Source organism: Varroa jacobsoni, unplaced genomic scaffold, assembly GCF_002532875.2.
Source record: "Varroa jacobsoni isolate VJ856 unplaced genomic scaffold, vjacob_1.0 scaffold_1463, whole genome shotgun sequence".
Classification (NCBI taxonomy): Eukaryota; Metazoa; Arthropoda; class Arachnida; order Mesostigmata; family Varroidae; genus Varroa; species Varroa jacobsoni.
Genome location: NW_019214365.1, coordinates 634857 through 655132, shown reverse-complemented (window position 1 = coordinate 655132; position 20276 = coordinate 634857). Strand labels below are relative to the sequence as shown.

Below are 20276 nucleotides of genomic sequence, written 5' to 3'. Positions count from 1 at the left end.
ATGTAACCGAAACTATAGTCAATATTATTATTTCTGCTACTGCAGTTACTACTAACCTGTTATTACGAGCTCCATTGCTGCTTCCGTGATGTAGATTATTCGTTTCGTCATTTCCATTACTGCTGCCATTTGTGGCGTTTAATCCGTCTGCCTGAGTGCTTTCATCCTGCATTTGGTGACTATTGCTACCGGGGCCGCTGCGTGGACAGGCTGCGAGCAAGCCCTCATCGCGCATGCGAACTTTTCGCGGGGATACCGCTCCTGGACGAGAGCCATCGCCGGAGACCATCAGCCGGGAGCTAGATGGCGTACGGCGTTTTTCTGGCGACGTCGGACTTCTGACTTCGGTAGGTGTTGGTGTCGTTTCACGGGGCGACCTCCTCTCCTGCGAGGAGACCAGCCGCCGGGGCGGAGGCCTCGGCGCCCCCGATCCGCCCAGGGAGGTCTTCTGCGGGCGAAGGATGGAAACCCTTTTGCGTGGCTGTTGATGTTGGTGCTGGCCACCCTCAGGTGTCATGTGCCCCTGATTCGTGCGCAGCGAACTTCGGGTTGGTGCTGGCGGAGGCGGCGAAGGCGATAGCGCCTCCTTGTCAGGCGAACGACGCATCATTATTTGTGGATCAATTCGCTCGATAAAATGCTTACTGCTGTACCAGTTTGACGATGGGATCGCGGTGCTTACAGATAATTGGTTACCATTAAATCGACTTTTCACCTTTAGGATTGAACAGACGGTAACAAAATGTTTTGACCCTCCAACTAAAAGTACACCGCGACCTACACGCACCAGATCACTCACAGTTACAAGATGGTTCTATCAAATCTGGTTCATCCACTGAACGCACACCAGCACGAGGGCGCACGATACCGGCTTAAGAGGTTGGCACAGGCGTTGATTGACTTCTGTTAGTGAGAACGGGCGCAGTTTTCTCCCTTGCAAAAACAAGATGATTTAGCAAAAACCTTCCAGCCTCTGACAGGGAATTCCAAATAATAGTTAAGCGTATAGCCAGGATTCTTGTTAGCAATTATTACCGGCGGTGAAAACGATTCGTATAAATATCGATGTATAAAGGGTAACGTCGCCTAACGACGCCCATTGCGTGTTTGTTGTTGTGGGCGACTATATGTTGTTATTGTTATTACTATAGTGTTATGATTCTTGGTGACATTGGTGGTAGAACAATGGCGGTTAATAATAGTAACCGTAGCAGTAATAGCAATTGAAATAGTTCAAATGCATTGAGCTTCTGTTGATGCCGATAATTACCACATCCATCTGTTCATTGTGGGCTCATTTTTTAGCTGCTATCGCTTCTGCTTCTTACAGTTCTTTCTCGACGTCGAGTTCGTTCGCGGGTATATATATATATATGTATATATATGTTTGCGCGCTGTATTTAAGGCTGAGCAGTGAAATACAATAAAGCAGCCACAAGTCCTGAGTCGTTCTTTCTTTTCCCTCCAATTTCACTTTTGAGAAAAACTCCTGGTGTCGGCAGTACGTCCTTCTGCTTCTAGTAGTATATCTGCAAAAAGAAACCCGAAAAGATCGTTAGCAAGTACACGCTGTGATAAGAAATAATCGACAACAAGGCACGCAAGCGTACACACGCATATGTGCCCCTTCAAAAAGTTCCCTAAAAAATTGTGTATCGTCGATTTCCCAGACTCATAACCCGTAATATTAAAGTATACTTTTACTAGTGTTATATCCATCGAAACTATGCGCAATCATATACATTTCGGTACTCTATTTTCGTTTAATATTTTCCTGCTATTTTTTTCTCTGTGTCATCACGGTTGGCATGTTTGATGCTGCTTCGACTTTAGTGCGACATCGGTCAGCTAAGAATCAGTCGCCGTAACTGGTAGATAACCTCCTATGACGGGCTGACACCAAGGGAACGTTATTAGTGTTCCTTGAAACTTCTTGTGGAAGCTGAAACATCGTTCCGCTATAAACTCAACAATATACCAATTCAACTGCTAGATAGACTTGGAAATACGAAACGAGGTGACGCTAGACGCACCTCACCCGTTTTAGCATTGTTTGTGTAAAAACGTGCAAAAAAACGTAATGTCTTCTAAAAAATGACCAGTAGCTTACTTTTCGCTTTGAGAAGAACTATAAAAGTAAACGAGGTAATATTAAACCTTATTATTAGTATTAAAATTATCATTGTGTGTATTTTCCATAGGTGATATTCACCGAAATGTGATATCCAAAAGTCAGAAGCACACTGCAGTACAAAATAGACTTCTTGAACCTTTCCACAGCCCTCATCGACAAACAGACCTCTAGTCCGTTCGACATATGCGACAAGACGCCGACGAGTACGCATTGGAGAAGCGACAATGGCAAGGGCAGCGTCAGTGCTAGAAAACGTCGATGCCGGCTCGACCAATTAGTGCTAAGGGCAATAATTAGAATCATGGCAATTCAGCACATCGCACACAAATCGACGCGAATACACGATCGCTTAACGTAGTACAAGAACACATTTGCCCACTCAGGTACATAAAGCCCTTGGCTTTCTCTACGGCAGATAGCAGCGCTAAGATAGCGCGCGTGGCACAACAGTCCTAGACGAAGTTCGATGAACATCGACCAACGGCACAAACGAACTGGAGACAGCACCATGCCATTCACATTGCCAAAGGTGGATCATAAGCGGCAGACTCCCCAGGCAGAAACCAGTTGCTGGGCTAGCTTCAATTTATTAGTTTATGATTTGTCAACAGCCAGTTGCCTCGTTGAGACAGTTCAGCAGACAGACATGTTTGCGGCATAGTCTGAACTTCTTGCAAGCGTTGCTCTTACTATTATTGAAACTGTTCTGTTATTATTGTGACTGCTGCTTCTGTTGGCGCCATAGTCGCCGCTGCTGCTGCTGTCGTTACTGCCACTTAGATTACGTCGACAATTCCCTTCCTCGACTGCACGCGCGACCAAGCGCGTCTCACGTTCTTCCAGCGTCCCTTGCCCGCTACTGCCCTTCCGAAAACGACACAACTCAGACCGTCCAGCGTCTCGCGTCCTCGACTGACACAAACGTTGCGCCACTAGTCTGGCTGCTAACTGGTAATGGAGGATAGGCAGCGCCTGGAAAAAACGCTTGAGTTGCTCGATCAACGACGCTAACAACGATTTTAGGCTTCTAGACAGCTTATGCGTGACAGACAGGCCAAACTGCTTAGATAAAAAAAAAAAAGCGGCGGCGTTTCACTATCGCTTTAGGGCCATATGTACAATCGAAACCTGTTTGCCTGCAACAGCAACAACGACGGCGGCGGCAGCAGCAGCAGCAGCAGCAGCAGAGGTGTCGAATGCCATTTCATCGATAGCCCCAATGCCCGTTGGCCTGCTCTGCGCAAAGCCGTTTCTACTGGTGTTGGGGCTGTCAGCGTGAAAGCTCGCGCTCGCGCAGATATGCTGCTCGTGAAGGCAACAGTGATGGCGACGCCGGCGTCAATTGAGTCGAGTAGAGGATGAAGAGACGACACGGCAAGATTACCGTAGTCGTCACTCTTATGGGGCTGCCGCCGCCTGATGGTTTAAGCAACGAAGGAAGCGAGGAAAGATAATGCAGTGGCGTATTGCCACTACCAAGCGTCTAATGGCGCCGATGGCTGCTGGCGTTTGTTCAGGTGTATGAGTACCGGGGCGGCTCGTGACCATTCGGCGCCACTGAGACGCTGCATAGAGCAAACCTAGGCAGGTTTGTAAGGGTTGCTAGGTCTTTTCGGTCTGACCTATAGCACTAGCAGTAGTAGTCGAAGTGACAGATGTTGCTCACAACAACTCTACCAACAGCACGATAAACCGGCATTAATTAGCGTCGACGTGAGCCCCCGTAAACAACCAGTGTAACTAGACGGAGTATTTTAGCCATGAAATAGCTATCATCGGAAACAGGACTAAAGCATTAGACTTCTTCTATCCCAGTCGAAAAGTCAACGTCCACGTAAACCTTGATTCAGTCTGGCTATGCAGCCTGCAGTCCCAATGGTGTGCCAATGGTATAGTTGTTCGGGACAACTTAGGTTTACTTTTCGGTATCTGTTATCGTTGCTGTCTTTGGCCGGCTTTGTGGAAGCCGTGTCAGCTGGCTAGAAAGCCACGAGGGTCCTAGCCGTAGGACCACTGATAGGCAATGAGCGTGTTCGTGTTAATGGACGCCAATATCGCCGCTATAGAAACGCCAGCAGTACTAGAGCTCAACAATGACTCAACGCATTGATGATAGCTGCCCCACTGCTGGAGGAGTTTCTGCGTTTTCTTTCTACCGCTATTATAACTAGTTCAATTGCGGCCACTAATGCCGCTACCTAACATATGACATCATCCCTGTTCTTTGTACACGTACTATCTACCTAGAAGTACCAGTGCTTGAACTTCCCTGCTAGCGTTCCTGCCTTCTTGCTAGAGTGATTTCTATCTCCTCTTCCCTCCATCAAATCGTCCGTTTCCCAAAACTACACTGATTGGTTACAGCAAATGACCAAGGCAGCCGGCCTCGCCAAGCCCATGTTCGTTTCTCGGCCTGTCTCGCTGTTTACCTGTGTGGAATACAGCGCGCACGATAAACTATGTTCTTTCTATTGTACAATCAAATGAGCATAATGAAAAAAGTCATACATGAACGTGTCTCATCAGAGCACTGGCTGGTCTCTCTGCCGCTGGCGTCGTCGTCGTCGTCGCTCTATTTTGTTAGAATTAAGTGAATAGGAGAGAGAAAACGCGATAAGCTGGTGTGAACGAATCGGGCGGAAAGAAGCGAGGAACTCATTGACGCAGAGGATTGTCCGCAGGTTGAATGACAACGATAGCGCTATTCAGATACTCATATACAGCATATATATATATATATACGGACAACGCTACATAGAGATGCAGACGACACCGCAAAACACATCCAATCAGTCATCCAAATAACACTGCACAGTGCACATGATAAATGATTGGCAGTATAGGAAATCGAAATTAACACAAAAAGAAGATAAACACATATCCAGTCAATACATTGTGAAACAACAACTGAATAACACGAGCTCGTCGCCATAAACGTACACTAGCGACGAGCACCGCTACCGCTGTTGCTACGGAGAGTTTTTGACCACATGTGATTTTACATCCAATTAATGTCTCAAACTCTGAAGTGGAACCTTACTTTGTAATTTCTTTATTATGAAAGCTCTGCCAGAAGCATGGTCGTAGTTATATACGAGAGTTTTATTCTACATGTTATTACCTCAGAGCGTCCGACGCTATCGGGTAGTTGTCTCGATCCTATTCTGCTACGACAATCGTCTGCGGCATGGAATTAGCACGGGGGTGGCGGTCTCTATCGACCCTCCAGCGCCCAGTGGTATGTGGCCCTGTTCTCTGGACGCCGTACGACCTAAACGTGTGCAAAGAGGCCTGGCTAAGTTTGTGCACTTACGTATTTCCTACTCTGGCTAGTTTTTTTTATTCTGCCTCTCATTTATATTCCATTCCATGTTTCACAGAAGACCGAAAACTGTGCGTCCGTTACACTATCGTCTCACGCAAATGCGAGGCTTGGTCTAATGTCATCGGCATAAGATATCGCCACGGACGATCAAGGCGCTATGGAGTGATGAGACACGCAAAGACGTGACGAACGGTCCCGGACAATGAAGACGAGAATCAAACGAAACAAAGCAAAGAAGAAACCTCTGCTCTACCTTTCGGGACGATAATGACCTTTAACAAAAACTGCATGCGCGGCACAAGTCACGTCTACCATCTGGAATTTGTAATTCTGTTCACGGTTCGAAAGACATTTGAAGGCTAGCTCCTGCTTATATCACAGAGAATTGGTAAATATGAAAAAAATAGATCTCTCTATACTGGATCTAGATGGTCTATGACCCTTGATAAGTACTGCACACCCTCGCTCCAAAAATATTCATGAGAAACAAAAAACAAACACCTGATATATTTTGTCATTTGTACGAGCGTTTCTACGACATGTGCAGATCCAATATATATATTATTGGATTTTAGGATAGCATACTGTGTATATGCTGATGGCCACATGTAGATACACACACGATTGCAGTCTGAATAAGCGGAGTAATTAGATACTTTGATGAGCTTAAGCAACAACAGTTTCATTCATTTTAATAATAAAATTACTAACTTTTTATTTTATATGTTAAACATTATAAATAGTTGAAGATTCATTCAGGATTCCTAGGACAATATACACAAAAAAAATTAAGCGTGTACGGCAGCCCGTCTATCTACTTTATTTCGAACACACGTTTCTAACGCACACGTTACGCATCAACAAGATCAATGATGTTTCTTTTGTTTAGTTTTCTTTATTTACACAAATTACATAGTGTAATCTATAAGTTTTGCGACAACATCATATTAACAAACAACAGTTTGTCATAAAACCTTATCAATGCCATCATAATCATATATCAATGGTCATTTCACGCTTTCTATCTGATATTTTAAGTGGTTCCATGACTAAAGGTGTGCATTCGTTACCAGCCTCATTACACATATCCGACAGGCGCATGTTTGTCGGTGGGTGACTGCGGTGTCAACGCACGTTGGTAAGAGGCCTTGACCAAGGGGAGCTCTTGACAGTGCTTGCTGCTTCTGTGCACATGTGTGTGTCATCGTTAATACAGTCATAGGCCAATCAAATAGACGGCGCCTCGCTGACCTATTAGCAGGCCGACGGTATCGCAGACGATACTTTGATAACAGCACTAGTAACAATCGAAAACTGGTTCGTGCCCCAATCGTGCCAAAGATCATGGAGAAACCTAAACGACTTGTGAGGAGGTGGTTCTCCGTGTGTCCAGCTAGCGAAGCGAAAGCGATGGCCGTTCATACCAATTGCTCGAAACTTTATTCCACAGCTTGACTGACATCGTGCACTGGTACACCAGTAGGCTCATTTAACTATAACTACTTAGTGTACTACCTGAGAGCAGGCCCGACGTTGGTCGCTTGGCGAGCGCTAGGTTGCTCACACCTAGCCGACTGGTTAGGATGGAGAAAAGAAGGGTGGACAGCCACAATAAGTAAAGCGGTAAAACTAGCACGCACAAAAAGCGTCATACACTGCGCATGCAGCAACGAAATGCAATGGAACGCAGTAACTCGGCAAAGTCCACTATGTAAAAACAACATGAGCTTATGAATAGAGACCGTCGTCTGACTACTGCCTGCGACACACATTACCGCTAACTAACAAGCTATCGTTGTGACATTTCATTTTTTTTATCGTTGAGGCCGCCTCTGCGGCAGCTTAACACGCTTCGCTTCGTGGGTGAAAGAGCGAGAAAGGGAAGCGTAACAAGCTTGTTGTCGGCCAGTTCACTAAACCTATTGTTTTAAACTGTCTGTATCGGTGACAACAGCGAGTTCTTCCTCCTTCCTCATCAAATCATACCTGGAGCAATAACATAGGTGAAGGGCAAATTACCTCAACCCTTTCGATAACTTGTGCCTGCAAGCAATGCGATGAGATCACATTTAGAATCGAAGTCCTGTTGTCGATGGCGCCAGTTGTTGCATCGCCGTTATCTACACTGATTCGAATCTACCGTTTTTTTTTTTTATCCACTTATGTTCAATTGTCTTTCCTCGCCTCTGCAGGCCGGTAAAATGGGCAGATAGGAAGGCGGGCAGTCATATCTCTCAAATCATACCTCTCATTGTCAACGCCCTATGAGATTCGGTAACGAATCATAAAGACCACTATCGCCTAAATGAATAATTAAAATAATTCGTGATTCTGCAAATTACTCGCCATGGCGAAGATAGCATTCTGATTCACCGCATTAGACTATTTCTAGTTCGCTTTTACCTCGCATCTCCCGTACCTTTATTCGGAGCAGCTGCTGCTTCAAAATGGCTAATTCTTCGCTCTTCAGTAATACCAATCAATAACTCAAATTAGTATTTAGAGCGGAATAAGCATTTCGCAGTTGCCAACGATTTTCGTCATCGAAAAGCAATATGACCCTGTCAAGCGACGACCTTGCAATAGCACGAACCTCATTCCGTCACCAAAGTAAAATTTGTCTATTAACAAAAAAACGATAACAATAGACGCAAAATAACAATAGCCGCGGAAGGGATCGTGGCCAGTCTCATCAGGAGCACGTCAGAGATTAACAAAAGGGCACCTGTTTCTGTCAGCAGTCCCAGTGGAAGCAAACTATTTCTGTCTGATATACGCTACATATTTCTATGACACGATTACTACGGGATATTCTGCTGCTACTATCGCTAGTACTATCCAGAGTTTTGGTGTCTTAATGCAAACTATCGGTTACAATTGCACAACGAACGGACCTTGAGAGCATATATCCATGAATGCAAACAACTAGAATAACTGAGAGCTAATAGAAGGTCGTATTGGTATGTGTCCCCATGATAGATTGGTGGGTAACGTGCGTGCCTGCTAATCTTAGGCACACCTTCTGATCTAGGTTCGAACCCGGGCATAGACAGGCTTCGTTTCGTGCTAGAAGCCAGCCATCTGATGGAACGCATAATGGCGATACCGCACATATAAGGTTATAGGTTAATAGAGACTCACAGCTGGTGCAGTAGCTATATCCTTACTGATAGCACATAGGCAGCCGGTACTGAAGACGATAGACAACGAGTAAAGACCGGCGTTTTTTTTACAATATGAGGCTTCTGAAGGAATTTATTGAAAACTGTTTCTATTGCGTTACTCTACTCTCTGCAGCCGAAGGCGAAGTGTTATAATAGGCTTGGGATGCAGGATGCAGAAAACAACTACGTTAATGGCCGTTACAAACAGCGAATCCTTTGAAATAGATAGGCTAGAATGATCCTTTGAGGCAGCTCTTAAGCTAAGTTCGCATCTGTAATTTCTCTATTTACGATTACTCAAGGTGAATCAACAGAGAGGTATGCTAGGGGTATACTTGCCCACAGGCTGGCCATCCTAGAGGATAGGAAGCATGGACTCAGATCGACAAAACAAGCGGGTTAAAGTCAACGTTAAATGGTCCCTTGCTTAGTCCAAAAGGTAACTGAAATATGGCGGTGAGACTGCGCGCTCTCGATTGCCGCACCAACGGTCTATAAGTTTCTTGAAGAACTGAAAACAGCGGTTTGCATTTTCTGCGAATATCTTATAGTAACAGGAGCTCGTGACGTCTATCCAAGTGCGACCAAAAAATCACTCGTCACTGCTATAGAGCTCGACCTCTCTATATTCCGACGCCAATTTCTCGCTTGGTCCCTTTTTGGCTGTAGGTAAAGATTGAATCATGCCTCGTCTATGGCGACAGTATGCTTGAAGCGAGCTTTCTATTGATTAAAGGTTCGAAAATTGCACATGCGCAGTTCCAAGTGGCTTAAAGCCGATTCGCAGGAGACACGTTTTATAACGAGTTCCTGCTGCATTTCCAGTGTTAATGATGTAATTCCGTAACATGCGGAACAATGCCAGTTTTAATCAAGCTCTTAGACTACAAGCATACTTTCCGTGAAAAGCCTTTTCGATTGTGACGATGCCCTCTTGTCCTTCGAATGTCGCTATCTTGCTACCTCTTCGGTGGCCTTCACTTTTTAGGACACTCCAATCTTCATTCTTGAAAAATTTACGTACTGTGCCTTCGCTTAACATTTATTTGCCTAATGTTTTCTTATAATACCTTCAAAATTTCTACTGCACTATGTGACCACTAGACATTGATTTTCGAGACTTCTGAACCTATTCTTCTTGGAATACCCCCGGTCAGTCACAAACTTCTGAAAGACTGGAGTAACTCCTAGTTAAATTCAAGGTCTGCTGGGTTCGCTGGTAGGAGCCTAATATATATATATATATATATATATATAGGTTACTCTTTTAAGAATGTGTCGGCATACCGAAAATACGTTCTGTTTAAATTTGGTGAGCTTAGGGTTATTGGGCGGGCCATTGCAATTGCTATTATTGCGCTCAGAAGCTTCAAGATCTCATGAAGACCCAACGAAATGCTATATGTTCAGTATCAGAGTTTATACTAAATGAAATTACCAAACGTCCCAAAACCAACGACGTATGTAGTGTATGTTAGCAAAATATCTGTTCCAGAAGGCAAAGAAATCACTAGCCAGAACGCAGTGCGCTTAGGTCAATTCAGTGAGTCAATTGCTGCCATTGGGTTACGACTGTTGCTACTGGCGTTGCTTCGAAGCAATACTAACAATATATCGTAGCTCATAGCATAGTACCTGACACAGTTCATCTATATAAGGTAATATATACTATCGTTATCATCACGTCCATGAGGTCGTTAGTCGGAAGCTTCGCAATACAACTGAACGTTGACCTTCGAAATGGTAGAGTCAGAACATACGATATGATCTATATGCTTTTTAAACTCCTCGCACAGTCGATATAAAATGGGATCAGTAAGTTCGCCCTAAAGACGTTAGGGCGAACTTCCTAGGAGACTTAGAGTGGGAGCAACATTTTAAACTTATTTAGTACACTAATTTCAGCTCGTAAGTTTCAAGGTCCAAGCTAAAAGAGAACTAGACGGGATAAATAATGAGCGTTCTATATCTAGCTGTAAAAAAATACTCTGCTGCTCCTTGTCTGTTGTTGCCCCTCTCTAACAGTTCATTTGCTAATCATGTGCTACGCACTATCATGAAGTTATCGATTTGTTGTTATCTAGAGCTGCTCGTATCGCAAAATTTCCAGTTTATGTGGTTCCAGAGATGGTGAAAAATCAGTATTTGTTTCTGTTTCTATTTTCTCGTCTTACAATAAGACCTAAGCCACTCGGGATGGCAGACACTAAAACTGAAGGTATTACTTAAAAACCAGACGTATTGAGTTCGACAAGGACCAATCTGAGAAAAATCATCAAAGAACAATTTCGTCGTAACAGTATATATAGCATTTAAACTGTTATAATAATCTAATATAATAAAACATAAACGTAGCCCTGGCCTCGACAGTGGCATTTGTTATTATTCTGCATTTGGGTTCAATTTCTACCACGTGTTGGGTTTAACGTGTATCCAACTTCTCCTTCCACCATATGTTACTTACTCCTGAAAGCATCGCAAGCCCCATAAGGGGATGCAATAATTTCTATGTAATAGTAAATATAGGTCCAACATTCGCGCGTTCTCATGAAACCAGCGCCTCAGAAACAATTTCGCGCTGTTCGACGGCTAACATCAACATTTACTGATCAAGATAACGTCATGCATTAACACTGCGAGATAAGCTCCCGAGTGGTTTTGGCTGGTACACGTTAATGCGGTGTATCGTGTGCACGTAGTACACTGATTCGCTGTGCACACACTCACTGACAGAACCGGGAGCCCGGGTACCGGAGACACCACGTGCGTTTGTACTGTACAAAACCTATACCAAAAAATATAAGATGCGTTCTTACTTTTATAGACAAAATGGCGGCAACTTCGCATACTTATCATTGGGCAGGTTGCCATTTGTAGATTTAATCGTATAATAGCGACAAATACGATAGCTAGTTCAAATAGTTGGGGGTCCCGTAAATAGCCGACCAGACAGCAACTGTAGTCAACAACTGCAAACTAGCAACAGTCAGCTGGCGTACAGGAAAGAAATCTGTTAAGCGAAAGCGAAGCTGTGGGGCTCCGTTGTTCGCGCAGCCGAAAAAGTCAGGGGTCCACCTGATACCGCCAGGCGCTTGTCGCGATTACGATAATGGCGGCCGCGGCAGTGACGCCGCGTAGACGTTGCCGTAACTGCTTTGTGCTGAAACGCAAACAACGTTACGAGGGAAACGAAGGCGGAGACCCTAACAGTTGGCCACAGACGTACATATTGCATAGTAAGCTCGTGTTGCCTTCTTGCGAACGGTGGCCGTTCGTTGCTTGACGGCTCCGGGAACCTTTTCCTGTGTGCAAGGGCCGCTGCCCCTAATAAGCATCGGTATCCGCGGGAATGTCACACCGAAATTCTTTGCTGTTTACATTGTGCACCTAACCGGCGAGATGTAGGTGGATGAAGTAGCGAAGGTCTGGGAAAAAAGGAGCAACATGAAGAAATTCTAGCGTCGCTTCAATATAGCCTCCCCCGCGTGAACTTTCTACTTTGTCGTAGCCTGTTTTCGCCTAGTAAATACGCAAACTGCAGTTCGTCATTGCACCAAATGCATCCTTTATTATCCTAGGCTTGACTAACGATAGCGGAAATCTCTAAAAATGCCTGAAAATCGCCGTACTGTTAAATAACTAACGCATTAAAAACGATGTCTTTTGTTTTAGCTAAATATCGGCATCGTAAAAGACACGAATCACCAACAGATAATTTCTGGTCTTTCGGAAGGTAAAGAAATATACAAAACAAAAATAGACCATTTTTATGTTTAATGTAAAGCCTGACAACCAATCCAAGCGACGATCTCCTAGATTAATATATAAAATATCCCTGGAAAGACCCGAACAACCACCGCTATAGTTGTATTAATGATAATTAGATCGCGCTGAATTTAGCTAGATTAACTCTTTGTTTTTATTTATTTAGCTAGGTATTACCAATAACAATAAGTTCTGATTGAGTTTAACAGGAAAATGGTTCCAGAGACGAAGACAAAAAAACGTCTTTATGAGTAGTATATACAACTTATTGCGAAACGACACGCTTCGAGTTTGATATACGAGTCTTAACTTCCTGACATTTACAACGTAATACGAAAATGTAATCCTTAGGGTTACAACGATGATATGCTAGCACGGTTGTTCTTGCACAATAGCTGCAAATGAATAATAATATATACGGATATATCCCCAAGGTATAACATATGTGCATGTACCTGCATATGCAATAAACTTCGTACGACAGAACAAGCCCTCATTTGTTCGAAAAAATCGTTTCTATTTCGTGACCGCTCTCTTTTAAGAACAAGTAATATCTTCCACTATCTATATGTTATCCATCTGACCGTCATATCTCAAAACGATAACGTTCTGTTCTCTAATTTTCGGTAATAGCCGCTATTGGCGTTCATCTTTCCATTGGCTGCCATTCGTGCTAGATATTATATTCGTCTTATCCAGTGTTCTTTGTTATTTGTAAGTCGTATTATTCCGCGTCACTTACTTGTTGATGAGGCAATCTGTAACTAGCCAAAGTATAGCCTGTTGAACACGGAAGGAACTGAAATAAAATGAACTACTATAATTTATAGGACGCAGCAGAACATAGGACGTACGGTGCGTAGCATGCCTGGCTGGGAATCGACTGGCGCAAGCAGAGCCAGCTAATACCAGCCATAACCGGCCGTACAATCAATTAATGCTGGCCACGTTCCACCGAGATGACGTTCAGTGATTCCCCCAACCAGCAACATGACCATTCATACTGCTCGTCCTACGGATCCTCAGATCCCCAGGATTATTGCTCAGATGCTCGTGGTGGCACTGTTTGTTGTAGCGATTACATTACCCCCTTCCCCCTTTGTTCTTTCACTGACTCAATGATCAATCAACAATCGACAGTGACGATGAAACCTGAGTTCACTGTTGCCAGGGGCCTAGGCCAATTCCTCTAGCATATTCTTCTATAGTCCGGCTAGCAGCGTACTCATTCCTGTCAGCTCCCTACGGCATGGATCGTTGATACTGCAGGTGCGCGCCGTTTAATCTTTTACTGAATAGTAGTACTCTATTGATTATCTCTTTATTATGCGTGCACGCGTCTGTTAACGCGTGTTACACTCTATAAAGCAGTAGCGGTAACAGGTTAGATGACCAAAAGTTCCTATACCTGTTGTTGATGTCGTCGTCGTTCTCGTCGTGGGGGAACGCTGTCGGTAGAAGAAAGTCGGTATTCGTTGCGACTTACACGGACACACGCATATATATATATATATATATATGAGCTGCTACTCACACTAATTTATTGTTGCACCGACAGGCAAAAACGCCTATTTGCCTATCCGTCGCCTCGCTAAACCTTCGGATAGGCTGCAGAAGTGGCGAAAACAGCACTTGACGGTTCCTGATCGCTAATCCCCTTCAGACAAACTCAGTGGCAGCGGCGGCAGTAGCAGCAGCAGCAGCAGCAATAGAGAAAGTTGATCTTCTTCCTCTGACCTGATACTTTAGTCGACTTTTCATCCGTGAGTATTATAGTACTTGTGACCTATTCAGGTGTCATACCGGAGCCTTCCGCTAACACAGCTGATAAAATTGCAGGGTTGAGCACTACTACTACTAGCATCATTACAACAGTTGCTACAAGTAAAGAAAACAATAATGCTACAATTATCATGGTGATATCGTAGTGGTGGGTTATCGCTAACAGAACGGCCGATCCCACATGCAGCAGCTGGCGGCTAGCAACCTCGTGGACCCTATAGGCACAATAAGTAAAATGGTGTGCGATACTGAAAGCGAGTGATAAGAATCGATAGAGAGAAAACGGCTATGAGTGGACACCGCTAATGACCTCAGTTCTTAATGGTAACATAAAGGCAGCACTTGAAGTTTGAATTTAAAGACAGAAAACAAATCGGGCCAAGTGTAAAAACTCTTTGTAATATAAATCTGTGTTACTCGACGCCGCAGTGTCTACCAAACTATATCCTTGCTAAAATGGGTCTATGAGTAGCAGTAAGGGAATGTTTTATTAAATATTTAGATTCCCTTTGCACATATGGCGTTTGAAACATTATTACATTACTGGAAGATGTACGACTGCGTAATGCTTAATGAATATTGAAGTTCGATGGCCTTAAATAGCAAACCTAAGTCGAGTACGATCTCCTCCCTTCGACGACACGAAAGCATCCCCTACACTGAAGGGTGGAAGGCAACGAACAGGAACGGTACCGAATCTGTTGTTCGTAAGAGATTATTTGACTGTATAGGATGATCATCAACAACAATAGCTAACGTTATCTTGTTGGTAAGCCCTAGGTGGCGACGTGTTCACACAATTCGTACATTTACGTAGAACGTTCACAATGCAGTAATACGTGCTTTCACAATGCCGCCTTGATGCCCCTGAAGAAAAATGCTTACGATTGCCGCCATAAACGATTCGAAACGCTTGCCAATGGCGTCCAGTACCGTCCGTTACCTGTTCATTCCCGCAACGAATGTTGACCACCATAATCGAATACTTTAAACGGTCTATACCAGCTTGGGCGATGTTCAATGCTTTTTACGACGCTAATTAGCTGTACACTAATTAACAAGGGGCGAATTGTACCACTAAATGGCAAAGCACGTCGAGATGGGTATGACGGCGCTTGCGGCTGTAATGATAATGCTTTGACGGTGGTAGCAGTGCGTCGTGTCGAAACACCGTTGGCATCATTTCTTTCCCATTTTTCAGCTCCAAAGCGTAGCTTTAGCTAGGAAGATATAGGATTCCTTTGGACTTGTCTTTTGGCGAGCTGTCGATTGGCACCAAAATCGACTTCTCTGGTCTAGTCAGTCAGGAGTACAAATATATGTACCAAAAGACTGCCGATTTCAGCAATCACAATGCTTACAGACGCATCCCTCCTAAATAGCGATTAAAAACTCCAAAAAAAAGGCCGATGCTACTGACGCTAATAAATATATTCGATAGACAGATGAGCTACAGCCCGTTAGAGTGCTTTAACTATTCTAAATAGTAAAAATAGTAAGCAAGAGCGGCAATTTTGATTTAATATTTACTTGCCCCGCTTGCCCGCTTTAACCGCCATTAAGTGATACGTAGTTGTCGTAAATATTATTTCACTTGACGTCAGGCCACCTCGAGGGGCTATGGTACCGGGATGGCTGATGATTCATAATGCACATATGGCACAAAAAAAATCCCTGGTTTAATCATTAAATATATTGACAGTGTCAATTAACTGTTTTTCCCTGGTACCGTGCTAGTATCGTCCTCGAACATGCATTTATCAACATTGGCAGACTGCATGATTAAGTGGGAGAGACTGCGTTGCATTACATTTGACGTCGTCTGAGTCTCATATGGACTAATCCCAGCACTACACGTACGGCCATAAACAACTGCCTCGTATCGGGTCCCGAAGCGACCAATGCCCGCGCGCTGCTGATTCTCAAGATCTAGTAGATGCACGCCATATCGTAATAAAGCTCTAATAGTTAACTCGATTGCTTTACCTAGGTCCAGGCCGGTCTCTAGTCGTCACACAGCCTTTCGGTCTCCCATAACATCAGTATCGACCTTGACAATGCACATGTTATAATGCTTCACCATTATAACGAGTTTTGCTGCTGTACATATACACGATATAAACAAAAAAAAAAAGGGTGCAGGAATAGTCGAGCCCTGTTTTATGGCTCTGGTGGAAGAAAACCTTGCAGTACTTGCTGATATTGCCCGCTCCAACCGTTTAACCTTAAACCTCGTCGTCTTTTGAAAACACGTAATTTTTCAAGCTTCTTCACTACGTCCGATCGCCATAGTACCTTGTACGAGAAGTCAGATTGGTGCAACGAAAAGTGGTCGTTTTGCTAACGGAACTAATCACATGTACGTGCATACACATGCACTTATACAGCGTCGAATGGGGTTATTTATTCTAAGAGAGGTCATAGCTTGGAGAGCCCTATGCGTCTAGTCTCTGGCCAATGGACGCACCTGAAGGTAAGTTGTAGATCAGGCTGACTTATGCGAAGCTGTCAATGAGAAACTCGCTCTCAGAAACTGGGGCATTAAGCGAACAAAAGCTGCCTATAATAATCTGATTATATACAGTCTCTGTCTGAAAACACTTTGCACCGTTATTCTGACAGTACCAGAGGCTGGCCAGAATGGCTTTACCTATGCTGTATCTATTGCTGTTAACCTCCGTTCAAGGTCTTCCACCTTCCTGAGGACTTCCTTCCTTTCCTGAACACAGAACTCCGCCCATTTGTCGTATCCTATACCAGCTCGAATTCGGTTACTTGGTCTCATATTGTTGTCATCTTCATCAAGCACGTCGAAATTGACGACCATTTATAGTCGTCGTGGCAGCCGCTGTAGTGCCGAACGATACGGCCAGAATGAAGGCAAACCAAGCGCGGACTGTGTGCACGTAAGTCCACCAATGCAGCAGCTAGATATATAATACAATGATCACTTAAGGCAATCCATGTAACAGCGAGCTCGCCAACAGAAAATGCTACCTCCGAACGGACCCTTGTCAGCAGCCACAATGCCATTGCTCTGTCGAAAGAAATTGTACGAAGCAGTCCTTGAAAGGGCAACAAAAAAACCGAGAATAAACGAGGTTTTGCCTATAACGAAAATACCCGCCAGCTCGCAACTTCGCGCGTTTACAGGAAACAGCTCTTTCCCTTACTACTTTATTGGAGTTAAGTAGACACCTGTTCGCGTAGAAGGAGTAGCAGATACGGCTGATTTTTGCATATACTAGTTCGGATATGAAATGAACTCCATACGATACGGACCAGGTAGGCTCAGCGTCATATTCTCAATATTTGAACGAATCGACCTCTCTGAGAAGTGTCTGCTTTTAATTTCCTGACTATGCACAGCCATTTTTTTAGAGCTACACAAGGAGCGTCAATTTTAACCTCGTTGAGAAACGTTTGCAGGACGGTACGAGCAGCCAGATAGAAATTTAGTTAAAGGCTGTGAATGACATAAATTTATTGCGAAGCTCGCGCAGAGCTAAAAAACGAGTTCAAGAAGCTGACGCAGCTGACTGAATTCACATGGTCATGAAGCCATTGTATGTGGTTTTTATTGGCATTAAAATCCGGTAGCGACTAATTCCCTAAATCAAATTGGTGGTTTCCAACTTAACGATATATTAACAGCTCAACAATAACAGATATCTTTATGGTAATATCTGTCAAAAATAAGCAAATATCGGAACGTCGGTTCCCTGATTAACCAGATTAATATAACACGTGTGGCGCATTTTCGAAAGCGTACTCTTATATGTCTAACAATGTCGAGTAGGAGACCCAAAAATCAATGATATCGAAAGCGCTAGAATCAAAGATCTAGCACTAGCTGTTTGGGGTTATTTTAGGTATCCACATTCGGCCTTCTTCTGCCGCTAACCCTGCTTAATCGACATTCTGTTTCTCGAAGCAAACTATACTAACCTGACAATACCTCTGTTCGATCTATCTAACACTCTCATCCGTGTCTAGCCATAAATTCTACTGAATGTTGTAGATACGCGTACATTTGGTCTGACTACTTTGCATCGATGTCTAACTTGCATATGATATATGGCACTTCGCCAATCCGTAAATGTTCGCAGATGATTTTTTGCATTAAATATACGCATGCCCTAACGTCCACCTAAAATTGACCTCTAACCCATAACATGTACGCCAAGACGAGAAATGAAAAAAAAAACGATTGTGACGAGCACCGACTACGAAATTTTCCTATCTCGCAGGCGGTTTACCCATCCAATCCTGTTGAAAACCTTCCTCTTTCACTCATTCACGCTGTCTGTCTACGTTACGTGTGTGTTCACTAGCGCCCCTTGCCGCAAACAGAATTTGCTCTTCTTTACGTCGCATCAATCGCAAACAAACTAAATGGTTCCGAATTGGCTCGCGCTTTCCTCATTATTTCAAAGACATGGACTTCTCGCCAGCGCTAACTTTGCTGATACTGGCAGCATCGATAGCGGACTACAATTGTTATTATTTGTGATTTTCCTTTGACACATTGCCGCTATACGAAACGCCGCCGCTGAAGCTGTCACTAGCCGAGATTTTCACCGACACAAAGACATACCGAAACTGAATGACGGACCTACTCAGAACCTGCTTTAAAGAGCTTGGTCTGGCCACCGTCTGGCTATGCAATTTAGTCAGACAATAAACTGTTACCGCTATTACTACAGGTCCCTCATGTCGCAGAACCGCCCCAGTCTTGCCTGCACAGCAAGACGGGCCCATATTTTAGCAAATATAAATATACGAGGGTAAACAAATCTGACACCAACATGGCCACGGGACTAGCCCAGGTCAAATTCAAAAGGACATCGAACTCTGCGCGTTGACCATCAGCAATCGCACTATCATAGATTACTAGCGCAGAAGAGGCGCTTGCTCTAATGGTCACATGACCAACGGGTTGTGCACAATATATGCGACATTAGGGAAAAGAAACAAAGTACGAGTAAACGCTGCTGGTGTACTGCATAATGGCACCATCCAATCTGTCTCTTGTTCAAAAGGCCACAAGCAATACCGATCCTTTTTGGTCGGTTGTTTACGTTCTGCATCGTCTAGGAAGGAAAGCTGCTAGAGAGCTATACTAGTGGTATCAATACACGAGCAAAGAGACGAACGGCTATATACAGAGACCCGGAGTGTGTTGCGCATTGTACGCGCGTCCGCTATACCGTTGCGGATGGTGAGTATATATTGATACGATAAAAGGCACGTCTGCGTCCATTTTTCGACTAACTTTCGTAGGGCTGTGCACAAAGCATGACAACAGTCTCGATTTTATCAAAGTATGTATGTAGAGCTGTAGAGCTGTAGAACACGGCTGTGCTTTTCTAACAACAGCAACCTTCTTATCGTAAAATCAATACGCAACTTCCTTTGCGCGGAAACTCTTTTCGGGACCTATTCTACTGACCAGCTGGTAGCAAAAAAAAAAACAAACAAACAATTGAATTCGGTGCTTCGTGCAAAAAGCGTTTAGTCATCAGCTCGAAATGTTTTGAAGCCTAGTAAAGATGGAAAACATTGCGAAAAGCGCAAGATAATTATCTATGTCAATATAGTTGTATCGGCCTAATATCTACGATCAGCCACAGTTCACTCAGACTGGCTGTTATCGACGACTAGCAGTTAATTAGGCAACTATTGGAAGGATTTTTTTTTTTCGTGCGGCATTATTTATGCTGGGAGCCACCGAAACCTACCATGGCAGAAGCAGTAGCAGTGTTCCAACGGCAACGGTCATCACTTTAGTCAAGCGTGAGATATCGCTATCAGATCGCCTCCAAATCTTAAAGAAGAAATGCTTGTTTCCTTCCTTTCTGGTCTAACCACCTTGCTTGTCATTGTTCGAAGAATTAGAAATCCAAACATTACGCAAAAGAGGGAACAAAACAGGGAAACAAAAAAGGGAAATCTCTTCCAGAATTCTGGACTGCTCCATCAGTCAATATCATGCCCTTAGCCATTGTTATCGCCCGTCTTGTCCGAGCCACCAAGACGAAAGGAAAACCTAAGCCCCTGATGGGCTCACCGCCAACGCAACTTCACAGATTTAATATTAAGCATA

General features: G+C 43.9%; 1 protein-coding gene across 1 annotated transcript in view; it reads right to left on the bottom strand.

Moving 5' to 3' along the window:
- Positions 1-55: 55 nt before the first annotated feature.
- LOC111270316 (uncharacterized) overlaps positions 56-20276 on the bottom strand; it is a gene marked incomplete at its 3' end in the record, with an annotated part of 42730 nt that continues 22509 nt past the window's right edge. The window contains 1 exon segment of the mRNA XM_022850479.2: positions 56-1529. Within this exon segment, the coding sequence (XP_022706214.1) occupies positions 56-610 (555 nt within the window).